General features: G+C 41.7%; 1 protein-coding gene across 2 annotated transcripts in view; it reads right to left on the bottom strand.

Annotated features, from left to right (window-relative positions):
* Positions 1–2,749: 2,749 nt before the first annotated feature.
* The window catches only part of MAP4K5 (mitogen-activated protein kinase kinase kinase kinase 5), a 57,430-nt gene continuing 42,666 nt past the window's right edge, over positions 2,750–17,513 (bottom strand). The window contains exons 16-32 of one of the 2 annotated variants that reach the window (XM_077783873.2): positions 17,188–17,232; positions 16,248–16,290; positions 15,500–15,710; positions 14,889–14,986; positions 14,753–14,794; positions 13,994–14,078; positions 13,649–13,728; positions 12,327–12,387; positions 11,233–11,347; positions 11,065–11,123; positions 9,573–9,676; positions 7,738–7,915; positions 6,348–6,416; positions 5,837–5,929; positions 5,207–5,277; positions 4,449–4,504; positions 2,750–3,051 (exon numbers count right to left, since the gene is read on the bottom strand). In XM_077783873.2, the coding sequence (XP_077639999.2) occupies positions 2,964–3,051; positions 4,449–4,504; positions 5,207–5,277; positions 5,837–5,929; positions 6,348–6,416; positions 7,738–7,915; positions 9,573–9,676; positions 11,065–11,123; positions 11,233–11,347; positions 12,327–12,387; positions 13,649–13,728; positions 13,994–14,078; positions 14,753–14,794; positions 14,889–14,986; positions 15,500–15,710; positions 16,248–16,290; positions 17,188–17,232 (1,498 nt within the window). In that variant the 3' untranslated portion in view covers positions 2,750–2,963. The remainder of the gene's footprint in view (positions 3,052–4,448; positions 4,505–5,206; positions 5,278–5,836; positions 5,930–6,347; positions 6,417–7,737; positions 7,916–9,572; positions 9,677–11,064; positions 11,124–11,232; positions 11,348–12,326; positions 12,388–13,648; positions 13,729–13,993; positions 14,079–14,752; positions 14,795–14,888; positions 14,987–15,499; positions 15,711–16,247; positions 16,291–17,187; positions 17,233–17,513) is intronic. The other variant, XM_085581052.1, reaches the window with a different exon arrangement.

Raw genomic sequence — 17,513 nt, 5'->3', positions numbered from 1 at the left:
ACTGCAACAGAAATTCCCGTGGAACAAAGCCTGGTTACACAAACTGAACGAGTGCAGTTATGAGTCTCAGTTACACCTAATGACTAAACAAGGTAATAAAAAGCACATTTCAGAGTCTCCCAGTCTTGTCCTTTCCATCCAGAGACACCGTGGCTCCCCTAATGCGATGTACCTTTCTTCTTTAAAGAGATGTCAGCACAATTCCAGCTGTATTTTTCACTTGCAAGGAATTTGGTTAGGAAATCCAAAGAGATGAATCCACAGACTGCTCTTCCATGCTGTTTGTACTTCCAAGAGCTCTGGGAGCCTGTTTTAAGGCTTTCAAGTCAGGTACGTGACCTCGTGCATCCAGTAATTAAAATTTTGATAAATGTTGAGCGAGGAAGGAGGGGTTGAGCAAGCTTTTGCTTCATCACCCCCGAGTTCCCCCTGTCAGGCTTTCTCAAGCCTGGTTTAAATTCCACAAAAACAAAGGTACAGACAATACCAGACTAAATTAAACAGTGAAACACAAATTATACCGATCAGAGTCACTGAGGCTGGCTGGAACACACAAATCTGCTCTGTGGTATGGAACAAAAGTGAGGTTTTACACTAGGAAACAGCATCTTGCAGATCATGCCAAAAAATGCCACTGTCTATGAAACCAGCACTAAGCATTTCACAACATGCCATTAGAAATGCTTCAACAGCTAAAAAAGGCTTGATTAAACGAGGACTTTCCTAAATTTATTCTTTAGGATCCAGCAAAACATCAGCAATTCGTGTCAAAGAAAAATACTTTCAGCTCGTTATGTCTGCATGACAGTGTCATGACCTAAGAGTTATTTACTCCAGTTATTCCCCATAAATATTCAAATTTTATTTACAGGTTTCTCTAGTCTTTTAGAGATCTCCTTTAAGTGTTTTCAAAGATGAAGCTGAAATTACCTTCTGTAGTGAATGAGGTAAATTAAGAAGTGTTTGCTCTACAATATCTACATCTGGTGCTTCACTTCACCTTAATTTTTGTTTTAAAGACCAGAAGAGGCACCATTTGAGGTTAATCACCAGTCGCTGTTACCTGTGGAAAAGTAATTTCAATACTAGAGAACTCTTTTAGAAGACAAAAATCACATGTCCTGCTTTTAATACTGCAGATCCAAATCCAGCTAAAGCACATTCCTCATGTTCTGTGGAGTGATTTATAAATTTCATCTGTACACTTACTACTTATTAAACTTTGACACAGTGTCAGAACTGAAAAGCTTGACTTGATTTGGATGCCAAGTCAGCAAGAATTAGTTTTAATGACAGTGGCTAAAATGCTAAATGTGTGCAGGGCTGTTTTCCCCTCTGGACCTTCCCAACTTGCAGCTGTCCTGAGCAAGGAGACGTCCCCAAGGCATCACGTGGGCCCAGACAATTCCCTGTTAAATTATGGATCACGATGCCAACACAGCACCAAACCACTCACAGCTCTCACACACCTTTCCTGCTCTGCCCAAATGACCTGGGAATTCCAGCCTCTCCTTCCTAGGCAGCAGATCTCAGAGCTGAACAGGCATTTAATTAAAAAAACCCTTCAATTCCAATATTTCAGCTCGGGAGCTGCTGCTGCACCTGCCTGAGGAGTGTTCACATCAAAGCCAGCAGGGTAATGTGAGGTAGTAAAACCAGATGCTCTCCTGGAGTCAGTCTATATTTAATGGTACCTCAAGAATTTTAATTAATGAGGAAGACAAAAGGAACCGATGCGACTCTTCAATGGAGAAAAGAGAAAGGAAAAAACAAAATTGCAGTTGACCAAAAAGTGATCAAAGCTTGGATACAGAATACTGGTTCTTATCATGTTTATTTATGCTCACAGCTGGGGCAGCAGCCATTCCCAAAGCACAGCAGCTGGAATGCTGCTCAGGCTCAGCTGTGGCTCCAGGCTCCCCTCTGGAACAGCATAAATAAACCACACGTCGTGGGCAGTTGGATACATGATACTTTCATTCATTAAGGATGATGACCTGCTACAATTTCCACTTCATGTCACAAGGCTTATCCCTAATTTATGAAAATAAAGCATATATGTTTTGTACGTTTTTATATATATATGTATAAATATATATATAAAAAATACACACTGCCAGGCAACTTCACACACATGCACACGCGCACACACATGGATATTGTACACAGCCACCCAGGAGCAACGAGTCTGATATCAATATTCTACTTTGTGTACACACACCCTATGTCTAGGAAGTAAGAAAATCCCTTTTATGGCAATTCTGCAGGCAGAAAAATCAGTACAAAATATTTTGTTGTACAAAACTGCATTTTTTTTACATGATCACCCAACATGGTAACACACCCCTCAGTAATGCACTACATCCCTACAAGGAAAAAGAATAATCAAATCTTTATACAATTATAAAAAAAAAAAGTAAGCTGCTCTGCAACCTTCCTTTGCTAAAAGTTAGACATTACCCCATCCTAGCAGCAGATTAATAAATAAGGATTAAATAGTCTATTATACAAAGCCATACCCAATGGCAGATTTAAAACCAAAAAGCTTTGCAGATACTTCCACTTCCTACACAAATCTTGTTTTATTAAGAATAAGACTCAGTATAAAACAGGGCAACAGCCAGCACTAGATCTGTATCTACAGAATAAAAGGAAAACCCAAGGGAAGGGAAATATTTAACAGTTTATGGCACCTTTACTGCCGAACACGTTTCAAGGCTCTGTTTCCCTAGAACTAACGAGTAAAGGGCTCTTTATCTCAGCTTTTATTAAGCAAACTCGACATAACCAACCACACAGTGGCAAGAGACAGAACCAGCTGTTCCCAGCTGCAAAAATGGATTGATTCCCACCCTAAAAACCAACACAACTCGGGTGTCAGACGAGAAGCAGCAAGTCCCGGTTTCCCGGCGCTCCTGGGTCCCAGCGTGGCCAATTCCCTCTGCTCTAGGGGTGAGTGCTGCTCAGTAACTGTTTTCATGCCCAGCCAGGATGTAGAGGTTGCTGTGAGCTGTGGGGTTTTCTGTGGGCCTGCTCTCCAGCACAACCACTCTGCAGCCAAACACAAACGGGATCCACAGTTAGGGGCAAAGAACAGCTCTTGGTGTAACTCCTGAGGAGGGAACTCGGGGGTTAGAGGTTCTCCCAAGTATCTTGGGTGTTTCATTCTTTAACCAGTTCCCTCATTTTCCAGCATCACTGATGAAAACACTCAAGGACAAGATACAGTGGAAGGGAACAGGATGATTTTTAAGGTCCCTTCCAACCCAATTAATTTTGTAATTCCATGATCCCATCATCTGCAGCCCAAATGTTTATCCCTCCTATATCTTCTGATAAGCGACCTCAACAATTCTCTTCCCTCCTAAATATTTATCACCTCATGGTTTCACAGGGATCACTCAACCCCATCTCAGCCTTTGTCCTGCTGGATCACGTTCCTGTGGGCCACTCTGGAAAATGATTCTCTCCCTGTCTTGGCACACTCACCACTGCTGGACCTTGACCATCAGCTGGTGTGGTTGGGCCTTTGACCTCCCCTCTCCCTCCCAAATGCTGAGCATTTCTCTGCACCAGCTCCTGTTGTTTTTAGGATTAAACTTGTCTCTGCTTTTTGTTTTCCACAAAGAGTTTCCAAATGAAGCCTCTGAACAGCCCTTGTCCCTGATCCTCACCTCTGCACCTGAGCAGTTCCGGAGTGATCCAAGGTAAAAAAGTGACTCCATATCTCACTGGAATGGCAGGAAAACTCCTGCTCCATTTGTACAGAGATGAAAATACAAACCAAAGGGTTTGGCAGTTCCAAGGCCTGATGAGGGAGCAGAGGATCAGGGATTTGAGAGCAGGAAATATTCAAAGCTCTAAGCCACCTGCTCTAGTGGAAGGTGGCCCTGCCCAGGCATGGAACAAGGTGAGCTTTAGGGTCCCTTCCAAACAAACCAGCCTGGAATTCTGTGTCTGAGGTGATTGCTGGACTTATCCCTGTCTATTCCTACATTTATCCCTCTGTCTGGCTGAGGATCCACAAGTGAGTTATGTCCAACCTGGAGCCTGGGGCAGCTTCTGCTCAGGCTGCAAACCTGGGGACAGCTGCACCTCTTCCCACCTGTGCAGCTGGAAAGGATCAGCTGTATCTTATGGAAAATGTGTGGATTTGGATCACTGTGACTAAAACCTGAGTGAGTTCTGGTTTGCTATTTCCAGAGCAGCCAAGGTTAATTTTAACTGACTGCTGCTGAGGTAATTCCCAGCTCACCAGGACAATCCAAAACCAGGAGCAGGCTTTTCCAGTGCACTGGGCACCCTGCAAGCCCAGAGCATCTCTCCTCTCTCCCTGACACTTGGTACCCACAGACAGAGCTGGGCTGGGCTGGAAGCCAGGCCCAGCTGGGAACTAGAAAAGCTGGTTTAAATAAAACAAAAGGTTTCTGTTTCTGCAGGGGGATTACCTGTCTGAGCCCAGCAGGCGGAAAACCCTGGTTTCATCAGATATCTCCTGGGTCACCTGCAGAAAAATGCAGATATTCAGATCCATTTCAGCAGCACAAGGCAATTTATTGGTCTAAGTTGGAAGGAAAGAAACATTCTAATGCAATTTAATGCAAAGTAGAGGACTGAAATGGATAAATTGATTTAAGCATGGTGGAATGTGAGCAGTCTCACTTGGGAAGCAGAGATGATGCCTCAGGTTTTAGCTTTTATATTTTCACATTCTGTGCTGCTTTAGTGTGTGGGTCTGGGCTCCAGATCAGGGCATGCTGAGCTCTGTGCACAGAGCAGGGACACAAAACAATTCCTGCTCCAGCTGGGCACCAAGGACAAATGATCCAAACCTCAGCCCAGGAGCACAAACACCGTGGGCTGGAGAGAGAAAAACAAGCAGGGTGGGACTGATGGGCTGGAGCTGGAATGGGACAATGAACTCCAAGGTGCCACTGGAGCAGAACTGATCCCAGGGAGAGCCCCGGGAGCGCTCGTGCATTTTGGGACCATTTTGGGTCATTTGGGTGCAGCCCTGGCTGGGCTCTGGTGCTGCCCAAGGTGGATCCATGGAGGAGATCCTTTAATAAATCCCTGATTTATTCTGTAAGTCCATCCAGCCTCTGCTCAGAGCAGCCTTCTCAAGGCATCAGAGAGAGAAGCCAAAGGATCCAGTGGTAAAAAAGGAACAGGAGGAACTAAACTGGAGAGGCTGGAGATCACTTACTTCATCTGACTTGAAGCTCTTGCCCTGCATGCCATGTTTCCAGAAGGCCAGCACGCTGTCCTGAAGGCACACTGCAAAGGAGGGACACATCACACCCCATTCCCTGCATCCTGGTTTTCCCAATGCCTCTGGAGAAGCCCTCAGGAAGTGCAAAAACAAACACTGCCAAGCAAAGCACCGTGGGCTGCTGGAAATGACACATCACCTGAATTATCACATTTATTTCAAAACAGATGAATGATGGAAAATGGGAGTTTTCCATTCAGGGACAGAGAAAGCACAGAGCTGCCAGCTCTGTGTGATTTAATTCTGTGACTCTGAGAGTTTGTTACAGCAGAAGTTCTTGTTTGACAGCTACAATTCAAGTTTTTAAAACTCCTGTCCTGTCTAAAGACAGCAGGTTGAGAATTAGATTCAAATATTACTACCCTGATTATTAAGAAATGGACGTGCTATTATTTGAAATAAAATCTTAACTTTTAGAAGGCTAACACAGAGTTATGTATTACTAAACCACGTTTTCCTGCTCAAATTTTGTTCTCATTGCTATGGAAATGACCAGAAACCAGCCAAGGTTTCAAGAGTGAGTTCTTAAATCCCTGAGAGACACCAGAGCAGCAAATCACTCACCCACTGACTCGATGCAGAAATCAAAGCTCAGCTCAGAAGCCAACTTCTTGCTTGACTTCAATTTCCCTTGTAAATTCACTATTTTCACAAATCCTCAGGAGAAAGAGAAAAAACAGCATTAAAACCCTCAGCTGAAAAGGATTTAAGTGTAAAATACGAATTTCATCTTTCAGGCACAAAGAAATACCCAAATTTAACATCTAGAGCATTTGCCTAAAATGAACCCAAGAGCATCTTTGTCTCAAAAGAAATACAAGAATCTTTGTACCACTTGGGGTGGTTTTACACTGACAGAGTGATGCACACATGAAGAGGGGAAGTGGAATTACAAAAGCCAGAATGAAATCCCATTTATTCAAACTGTCTTTTTGGAAATATTACAACACAAATTAATAATGTAGGGAGGGAAAAAAAAAAAATAACACATGGTGAAGCTCAAATCAACAACTGTGGCAACCCAAGTTTTGCACGAGGTGTGGTGAGTTATCCAAGAGATTTTTGTGTTACTCACTGTCCAGGCAGACCAGGACAGTGTCTCTCTCCAGCTGTGTCACGTGAATGGCATCCAACTGCTGATTGCCTGGAGAAAAAAACCAGATTATTTTGTATTTTATATCACAGCAAGAGACTGTGCCTCCCCTCAAGCTCTTTTCACTCTGCTCTTGTTATTCTGATTTTTTTTTTTGTTGTTATTACTCTGATTTTTAAAGGCTGTAAGATCCCAGAATGTTCTGGGAGAAGCACAAAGCTCTCTGTTCAATGCAGGTATTTAATAAGGAAAACACAATTTTTACTCAAGCTCTTTTCACTCTGCTCTTGTTATTCTGATTTTTTTTGTTGTTGTTATTACTCTGATTTTTAAAGGCTGTAAGATCCCAGAATGTTCTGGGAGAAGCACAAAGCTCTCTGTTCAATGCAGGTATTTAATAAGGAAAACACAATTTTTACTGGATAAAACACATTTTATGCTATGGTTTAGCACAGCTTCCTCCATAGAGGGGCAGCACAATAAACAAAAGGACTTTTAATTCCTAAAAACCCACTCTTTTCCCATAAATCCACATCTGGAAAGATTATTGGGATGATAATAAACTAGTTTAAGAGATTTTTTTTTTTTCTAGTTTTTACTAATGAAGTTGTTCCTACAGCTGCTAAAAAGCAATATTTAAAGGTAAAAATGTACATCCAACAAGGCAAAGGAGAAAAGCAGCTGCAAAATATCAACCAGGTCTTAAAAACAACCCAAATCTTTGCTTTTTAAGAGCCAGCTGAAGATAACAACCCTCCCCCAAGGACTGGAAAATGGACAAGAATTCGTTTCTGGGAGATTTTATGCAGGAAAGGAGGGGAAAGAGCAGGATCCCAGGAAAGAGCTTTGAATGACAAAGGAGAACCCAACCAACAGGGTCTGACTGATGTTTAAGGGAATTTAGCAAATAAAAGGTTTTTTGTAAGGACAGTTTGTACTGATGTGGGGCAGGTAAGACCAACAGAGAATCAGGGAATCACAGAATAGTTGGGATTGGAAATCACCTTAAATCCCATCTCATCCACCCCTGCCATGGCAGAGACACCTCCCACTGTCCCAGGCTGTCCCAGTGTCCAACCTGGCCTTGGGCACTGCCAGGGATCCAGGGGCAGCCCCAGCTGCTCTGGCAATTCCCAATTCCCAATCTCCCACCCATCCCTGCCCTCTGGCAGTGGGAGCCATTCCCTGCTCCTGTCCCTCTGTCCTTGTCCCCAGCCCCTCTCCATCCTTTCCACGTTCTGACAATCTGGGATCAGCTTCCATCTGCCTCAGGCAGAGGAGCCGCCAACCCCAAAAGCTTTGCAACCCGCTCCAAGGCAGCAATTTCCAGCATTCCCAGGGGGAAAAGCTGCAGGAAGAGGGGTCCCCTCACCTGCCCCGATCTCGGTGAACCAGGAGGAGGCAGAGTTGAGGTTGATTGTCTCAAACTGCACCACCTGGTTGGGCTCGCAGCCCCTGGAGATGGCCACGCACACCATGGGGTACTCCTGCTCGGGGATCACCAGCATCTCGAACACGTGCAGCGGGCTGGGCAGGGGGAAGTCAAAGTGCTGCCAGAACAGAGCACAGCGGCCCCGTCAGCGAGCCCGCACCTTGACTGCTCGGCAGCAGCAGGCGCAGAGGATAAATACACACGGGCTACTTGTATTGATATGATTCTATTAATATTATAATATAGACTTATTATAATTTAGTGTAACATATTAATATATATTATTATAGTCTATTATTATGTTCTTATATATAATAATATAATGTAATGTAATATAATATAATGTAATACAACAGTATAAATAAATATATAATATATAATTAATATAATATAATATAATATAATATAATATAATATAATATAATATAATATAATATAATATAATATAATATAATATAATATAATATAATATAATATAATATAATATAATATAATATAATATAATATAATATATTATTATAATATACAATATAATACTATATATTAAGTATTATATTATATTATAATATATACAATATATATAATAATATAATAATAATATTATAATATACAACATAATAGTATATATTAGGTATTATATTATATTATAATATATACAATACAATATATATGATAATATAATAATATTATAATATACAACATAATAGTATATATTAAGTATTATATTATATTATATTATAATATATACAATACAATATATATAATAATATAATAATAATATTATAATATACAACATAATAGTATATATTAAGTATTATATTATATTATATTATATTATATTATATTATATTATATTATATTATATTATATTATATTATATTATATTATATTATATTATATTATATTATATTATATTATATTATATTATGTTATATTATATTATATATCAATAAAAAGTTAATTATATTAAAACCAATAAAATACACAAGTCTATTTAATAAAATATATTTAATAGATTAATTCTATATTATATTACACTTATATATTTATAGATATACTATATAATATATAACATAGATTTATTTATATTTCATAAAAATAGAGGAAAATTGTTATATTTATAGCAAATATAGTTATATTAAAATATACAAAATATTAATAAAATTAGTAATTTAATTATATAGTATATAGAATAGACATTATATACTACATATTATTTATTTATAAATACATTTATTTATATTTAATAAAATATATAAAATAGAAAATGTATTTATATGAACATTATATTATTATGTAATTAAATAGACTAAATTTATAAATATACAAGCACACAGAGTATACTCTTGTGTATTTATACATACTCATCAATATTTATATTTATAAATAGTATTGTGTATTACCATATTATTGTATATTAATAAATTGTCTATTTCTACTCTGTATACAGAGCATAAATTCTGTATATCTTGTGTATTGTATATTACTGTATTATTGTGTATTATTCTATATTTATAAATATACAGTATTTGAAGCTGGGCAGGGGTGGATCGTGGTCTGTTATTGCCAGTGCTGGGCTTGACCCAGCATTTCAATGAGTTTTTTATTACTGAAATTACTTCAGTCACAGATTTGCTGAGTCAAAATGTGCCCAGCCAGATTTTCAAGGGCTCACAACCCACCCAGGCACCAGCCCGGGGTGCACTTTCCACCCCAAACTCTGCAAAGGTTCTTTCAGCAACTGTGTAATTATTTAACTCAAAGGAAATGCTTACCTTTATCAACATGAATTTCTGCATTGGCTCATACCACTGGAGCAGAACAATTCCTGACTGCAGTGCACCACACAGGTACTTGTGGCCTGTGTATGGATTTCGTACTACAGAAAATAAAAAAAAAAAAAACAGGAATCAGTGATTTTAAAGCCCTGCAAGTTCAATTCATACCTGAAAAAAAAAACCAAACCACAAAAACCAAGTTAAGAAACAGCATTATAAAACAATATCATGGCTTGATTAGGCTTGGAAGGGACCTTAAAGCCCATTTTGTGCCATCAGTTTCCCACTTGTTGCCTTCTGGCTTCCCATTCCAACATCCACAGTGTATCAACATTGTGCCACATTCCAGATAAATTCAATTACAGCTTGAATTAACAACCAGTTGCATTCCTGAGTCCCAGTCCAGAGGCTGAGTGGGTGGAAAAGCTGCAGTGGGGCTGTGGGGTCAGGCTGGGATTGGGATAAATTCCCAGGCAGGGAAGGTGGGAAACTCCTGGGGAGCTCTGACAGCTCATGAAACACATGAGACAGGGTCTGGGGCTGGTTTTTTAAGCTCAGCTGGACACAGGAGCTGCCTGATTTCAGGAATTATTTGTAAATGTGGTTGTTGTGGGCACTTTAGATGAGCTGAACAGGATTTCCAAGCGTGCAGCTTTATATTGATAGCTATATTTATAAGATTGGTATCTATAATATTTATATATATATTATATAATATTTATATATAACTATTCATATAAATATATTGATATATTTATAATATTTCTACAGTTTAATATATAATATACATTATAGGCTTAATATTTGTATTTAATATTTATATTTACAATATTTCTATTTCTATTTTAGGGGTGCAAAGGTACATCTGCAGATGTGGCACTTGGGCACAGTGGCACAGTGATGAGGGAATGGATGGATGATCTCAGAGGGCTTTTCCAGCTTTGATAATTCCAAGATTCTGATTTCAAACAGCACCAGGGAAAGGAAAGAACAAATCCACAACTTCCCAAGCTTTAACTCTTCCTGTGCCCTTCAAACTTCACTTTAAGGCTCTGCCCTCTGCAGGTTGCCAAAATTTTTATTCCTACTGATCCTTTCCTGGTGGAAAATATTCAGATTTTTCTCACTACAAGTTGGACCTGGGTCACACTTTGAGCCAAGGTGAGAAAGCAGAAAGGCTGTTAGGGATGTGCCACGGGTCTGGGAGGGATTTCATCCCAAAATCCCATTTTACCATTCCCCCTTGGCCTGGCACTCCATCCCTTGGCAACATTTCCTCTCCATCTTTCCTGCAGCTCCTTCAGGCACTGAAATGCCCCAATTATTAGGTCACTCTGGAATATCTCCAGGCTGAACTACTCCAATTCCCTCAGCCTTTTTTCTGAACAAAGAACTCTTTAAGTTTATTAATAAGAAATTATTTCAGGCATGCCACATCCAAGGACAAAGGGCAGGGCAATAAATGGCAAAGCTGGATTTGTCTGCTCACCTATACAGCATTTGTGGCATCCTTTTGTGTCAGGGATCTTAGTTGTTAAGGCAAATTTCCTGGAATAATAATCACCAAAAAATGCATCAATAACAGATGTCAGGCCCTTCACACACAAACTCAACATTACCAACACAATTTATGGCTAATTCCAATGAAAGTTTGTACCTTGGTAGTATTTTGTCAGGAAATCTGTGGGTTTGAATATGAGCAGCTAATCCTGTTTTTTTGGCTTGTTCAAACAAAGCTATTAAATTATGGGAGTAGAGCTGGAATGTTTTCCCTGTAAGAGAGAAAAGCACATTTGACATCTCAGCCACTCCTCCAGCATAGAACTGCAATGTTCAGGAAAATGCAAAAATTACCTTCTGCAAACAGGTGTCAGGTAGGTCAAGTCCAGATATGAAGAAAAAGAAACCAAGATAAAAATAATAATGAATATAAAGAAGATCAGAGCTCATTTCATTACAGTTAGTTTTATACAAACGTTTTTAAAGGCTGTAATTACAAAACAACAGTAAATTATAATAAATAAATAATATATAGTGTATAGTATATCTACAATATTATATAGTATATAATAATATAGTAAATAAATAATTATAAATTATATTTTAAAATATTTTAAAATATTTTCTCATTGACAAACCAAGACAAGTGCTACATAAATCCTGCATGTTTGAAAGCACAGTCCCACCCTCAGCCTCCATGGCACAGTGCCTCATTCCTGTCTGGAATGCTCTATTCCAGGACAACTGATTGCCCAGGCAGCAGTACTTGAAAGCCACCTCGTTCTGCTTCAAAGGGACTCAGGTTTTGTTTTAGAACCATGGAATCCCAGAGTGGTTTGGGTTGGAAGGGACCTGAAATCCCATCCCATCCCACCCCGGCCATGGCAGGGATACCTCCCACCATCCCAGGCTGCTCCAGCCCCAGTGTCCAGCCTGGCCTTGGGCACTGCCAGGGATCCAGGGGCAGCCACAGCTGCTCTGGCAATTCCAGCCCAGCCAGGAATTCCCAATTCCCAATCTCCCATCCATCCCTGCCTCTGGCACTGGGAGCCATTCCCTGGGTCCTGTCCCTCCATCCTTGTCCCCAGTCCCTCTCCAGCTCTCCTGGAGCCCCTCCAGGCCCTGCCAGGGGCTCTGAGCTCTCCCTGGAGCTTCTCCTCTCCAGACTGAGCACATACACTGCACTCAATCATGACTTTAAATGTTCCTGTTTATTTCTGGATGTAATAATTTCCTTGTATTGGCACTCACCTGACAGGGACATCAAGGTGTTGTTGATAACGTACAGCCAGGTGCACTTTCGAGGAAATAACTGGGGAAAGAAAGGAAATAATTATATTAATAGAAACCTACAGGAATCTTTAGCTGGGATTTTCTCCATTTCACCATTCCTGCAGGGATCCACACTGGAGAAAATCCCATCTTCCTGTTTATTCCCTGTTTTGGATCCTTACTTAGCCCTGCACAGACAGACCATGGAATACTGGAATAAGTGTCCAAAGCCAGGCTTGGGGCAGCCTGGGATGGTGCAAGATGTTCCTGCCCATGGCAGGGGTGGAACTGGATGGGATTTAAGTCCCCTTCCATCCCAAACCATTCCATGATTCCAGAACACTTTGTCCCATGTGCCACTCCCATGTGCAAAGTAAGAATATAGGTGTAGGAGAAAGTGTGGAAAGAACAGATCCAACTGGTTGGACACAAACCCTGAGTATCTCCCAGCAATCTTTTGTTTAATAGAATAGCTTTGGGTTTATTCAGTGTTTCCACTGAAAAACTACAAATGGAATAAAAAAGATCCTCCTGCAACTGGGAGATATTTACCTGGGGCAGAGAGGAAGCACTCTGGAAGATGCAACCAGAATTAAAATTTAGAGAAGCAGTTCAGAATGTGCATTTGGAGGGGAGAAAGCAGCAAATGGATAAAAGGAAATGTGGGAACAAGTGGTGTGGCAGAAGCCTGTGGGGTTTCAGGTGGTCACACCTGACCTCTGCCAGGTGGGAATGCTCTCATGGAAAAGGAAACTTTGAAGTGCACTGAATGTTCTCCCTACCCACCACTGGCACAGCCAGCCTTTCACTGGGACATAAAAAAGCACGTGGAAAAGCCCAGAGAAGACAGTCAGATGACATAATTCAGGAAAACACACAAGGAATGAGATTCCAAGAACATGCTGACTCTGAAACACCAGATTTAAGACCGTGACTGCATGAAATGGTTTTGGAAAGGGTTGGAAAGCCCAGGAAAACTTATTGAGGATAAGAAGAGCAGGTGAATTAAAGGACTGAGGGCTTTGCATCCAAGGAGCTGCAATGTGCCATCTAGTGGGGATGGGATGGAGGGAGAAGGGGCAGGGAATTGTTCTCCAAGGAGATGGAAGATTTAACAAGCAGCAACTAAAAAATACAGGTAGGTTAGGGAACAAAAATAAGTTTCAGGTTTTCCTTATTGGCTTTGATGGGAATCATTTAAGCCCCAGAGCCTGGTATCCACCTTCTCCCTCCAGGGCCAAACTGCATTGCTCCACAATATTCCCAAATCTGTTCTGTGTGTTCAACCCTCCAGAACTCACCTGTTCCATGGTTGCTTCATGAAGTTCATTCAAATTCAGAGTGTAGATCCCTTCTTCTGTGCCAAAGATGATGTACTGATCTGAAAAATCAAAATAATTTATTATATTAATTTATACAAATTATATATAATATTAGTAATATATAACATTTAATAATGTAGAATAATATTATATATAATTATAATATAGCATATAATACTATAATATAATTTATAATAATATAATATATATACAATAATAATACCTTATTTATTCTCTTTCCACTTTGGGAAGTTTCAAATGCAAACCTAAAATAACGAATTGTTTTCTTTCCCAAGCCCAACACCAAACCTAACATAACTTCACCTTTAGTATCTGGATGTATCCACGAAGTTGCACAATTAATCTTCAAAGGACAACCATCAAAGACTTTGGAAAAACAGGCTCCCATCTGAAAGACACCAAAACTGAAACCTGAAACAAATATAGAGTGTGAAGAGTTGATTTCCTGGCCACTCACACACACTGAGCACACACTGCCTTTCACACCTTTTAATTTGAATTAATGGACATTCAAAAATGCAAAGAGGGCTTAAAATGGCATAACAACTTTAGGCACCTACTGGGTAAGAAAAATACACCCTGGAGGGATTTCATTCCCTGTGGATGTGACACTGGGGACATGGCTCAGTGGTGGCCTTGGCAGTGCTGGGGGAATGGTTGGACTCGGTGATCTTAGAAGGCTTTTCCAATCTGAATTATTCTGTATTATCTGAAAATTGATTATTATTTACTGAATATAAAGCATATGAATACTGTGTGCTTGTATTATGACAAGAAGGGAGAAAAGGCAAAACCCTGTCATCATTCAACCTTTTCCCATTTCTCTGCCTAAGCAGGGGCTGCCACTGGAGATCACAACTCAGGGAGCCAGGGAAGCCTCCAACCCTTCATATCCTGAATGAACAGTGACAGGAAGGTTTTAAAATGTGGAAACAAATCTTGTGGACTCAGCACTGGAGAAGGAACTGGCTGTGAGGTGCAGAAAATCCCCCAAGTGAGCTGGTGCCTCGTTCCACACCAGAGAGAGGTTTCCAGAATTCCCAGTGCACATGGATTTCTTACCAGCACCTTCGGAGTCGGAGGCAAACCATTGATTGCTGGTTTCTGTGGGAAGAAAGAAAGATCATAAAACCCCTCCTGTGCACTGCTCAGCTTGAGGACACGACAGTGACATCGGTCCCAGAGTCCCAATACCTACAGGGAAATCTCTCTTCTCCTTTTTCCGTGGCAGCTGAGGGATTTGTCCAGGTCCTTCTGCATTCTCCTCAATGTGTTTCAGCATCCCATTCCCATTGCCTGAAAAGAAGCCCAGACGTGGTTTGCAGCTTATTTGACACAGTGAAATAGAAAATCTCTTCTCCCCTGCGCTGAGCTGCAGTGGAGGAGTGAGCTCTGACATTGCACAGCCACATCTCAGGGAGCTGAACCCTTCCCAGCACAGTGTCCACGCTGAGTTGCACACTTCCCGTTATCCAAACAGTTCCTGGGACAAATCCCACTGGGAACAAAGCTGTGGCAAGTTCCTCCCCACACAATCATTGTTTTTCTCCTGTGGCAAGGTCCTCCCCACACAATCACTGTTTTTCTCCTTTTCCTGCAGGCAACACAGTAATGGCACTGACTGGCTGAGTGTCCTTGTTTTGGGAAGAACATTCCCACCATGGCTCTAATAAGAACCACACATGGAAAAAAGAGAACTTCACCACCTGACCAGCTTGTTTGAAGCTATTATCTACTGGGAACAGCTGGCTCTGGAAGCCATTCCTTTTCCAAGGTGCCAGGCAGCTTTAGGACAGGTGAGGCATTTACCCAGGTCGCTGTATCTGGCTGTGAGCAGTCCAGGGCTGCTGATGCTGCTGGTCATCCCCACGGGGCAGGAATCTGCTTGGGGCCCACAAACTGGGATGCTCTGTCTCCTGTGGGCTGCTGGGGCTCTGCTCTGGGACTCTGGGAAGTGTTTTATGGTCTGGCATCTGTTGTCATCAGGGAGGTTTTCCTCGGGGTAACTGTTCATCCTCGGCTGCAAGGAACCAAAGAGGGGAAATGTGAGGAACTGGGAATGGCAGCTGGGAAGAACAAACATCAGACAAGCTGAATTTCAGTCAGACTGCAGCTATAAAAAAAATATATCAGCTTTTGAAATGTGTGTGTGATTTTGGGCACCACAATATAAGAAAGACAAAAAGCTCCCTGGTGAGCATGGACAGGACCTGAGGGAAGGGTTGGAGCTGTGTCATGGAGGATTTCAGGAAAGGTTCTTCCCCCAGAGGTGCTGGCACTGCCCAGGCTCCCCAGGGAATGGGCACGGCCTGAGGCTGCCAGAGCTCCAGGAGCTGCCAGGGATGCCCAGGGTGGGATTGCTGGGGGCTTGTGCAGAGCCAGGAGCTGCACTGGCTGATCCCTGTGGATCTCTTCCAGCTCAGGAGATCTGTGGCTCTATAAACATCTGAGAGCAGAAAAATTTCAGAGCTTCCTCTCTGATGGAGTATCACAGGCAGAATGCAGAACAAGAGGCCATCCCAGTCTGGCTGCATCCCTTAAATCCCACATTTCTCACCTTGGGAGGCAGTGGGGGTGGCCCAGCTCGCTTTAGTGTTGATCTGCAATGAGAAGGGCAGAGTTGTGTGAGTTAAACCTAACCCAGAACTCCTTGAGGACTGGACATAAGATGAACCAGAGGCACAGGAAAGGCAGAGCAGAGCTTTGCACACGCAGGGTTAAACCAGAAATGCAAGAGCAGGGGAGAAGCTCATTAATCTCGTTAGAAGTGTTGGTTTTTAATAAACTCCTGTTTATTCATAAATACCAATGTTACAGAGCAATCTGCAGGGAAGGATATTTGAAGTTTGTAAATCAATTCAAGGGCTGGATCTCAGGCTGGAGGGACTTTAGACAAGGACCTGGAGTGATAGGACAAGGGGGAATGCTTTTAAGCTGGAAAAGGGTAGATTTAAGTGAGATATTAGGAAGAAAATCTTCCCTGTGAGGGTGGGAAGCCCTGGCACAGGGTGCCCAGAGAAGCTGTGGCTGCCCTGGATCCCTGGAAGTGCCCAAGGCCAGGCTGGACAGGGCTTGGAACAACCTGGGATAGTGGAATGTGCCCCTGCCCATGGCAGGGGATGGAACAAGATGATTTTTAATGTCCCTTCCAACCAAACCATTCTGGGATTCTGGGATTCCAGTATTCAGCCTTGCTTTGGGATCAGACAAACATTGGGACACTCGAGCTTTGCAGGATCATCCTGCCACAGCCAGGCCTTGCTCATGGATTCATCACCATAAAATCTGCTTTTATGTGTCAGGCACTTCCACAGGGACTCAGATAACTCAGGAAGGAGAGCAGGGGAGGAAGCAGAGCTTTGGGATTTCTCCTGAGGATCAGGGAAGGAGCCAAGAGAGCAGCCAGCCCTCAGTGGGCGAGTGGTAAAGCCTCCTGCAGCATTTTGAGGGAAGAGGCTTTGGAGCAGAGCAAGTGTACAGGAAGGAGATCCACTCACTCTTCAACATCTTCACTCCCATCTCCAAATTTTGTGAGCAGTCCCCTAAGGCAGAATGTTTATAAAATTAAGAGCTCAGCTCTGAGGTCGACACGTGCAACTCAACCCATCCCTGATGTCACTGAGTTTCACAACAAGCATCTCCCAGCCCTTTCCAAAACAAATAATTCTCTGCACTAAGTTCCACTCTCTAAGGTCCTGTCCTTCTCCTTATCCCCTAAAAATCACTGGATCTGTCCTCCACATCATCAGTTTTCACTTCCCTACCTGGAATTTCAAATATTGTTGAAATGTCTAACAACAGTACAATATAAAAAGAGAGAAAA

The sequence above is a fragment of the Lonchura striata genome, chromosome 5, assembly GCF_050655825.1.
Source record: "Lonchura striata isolate lonStrDom1 chromosome 5, ASM5065582v1, whole genome shotgun sequence".
Lineage (NCBI taxonomy): Eukaryota > Metazoa > Chordata > Aves > Passeriformes > Estrildidae > Lonchura > Lonchura striata.
Note: the sequence above shows the minus strand (reverse complement) of the source record. Positions and strands in the feature narration are given on the sequence as shown.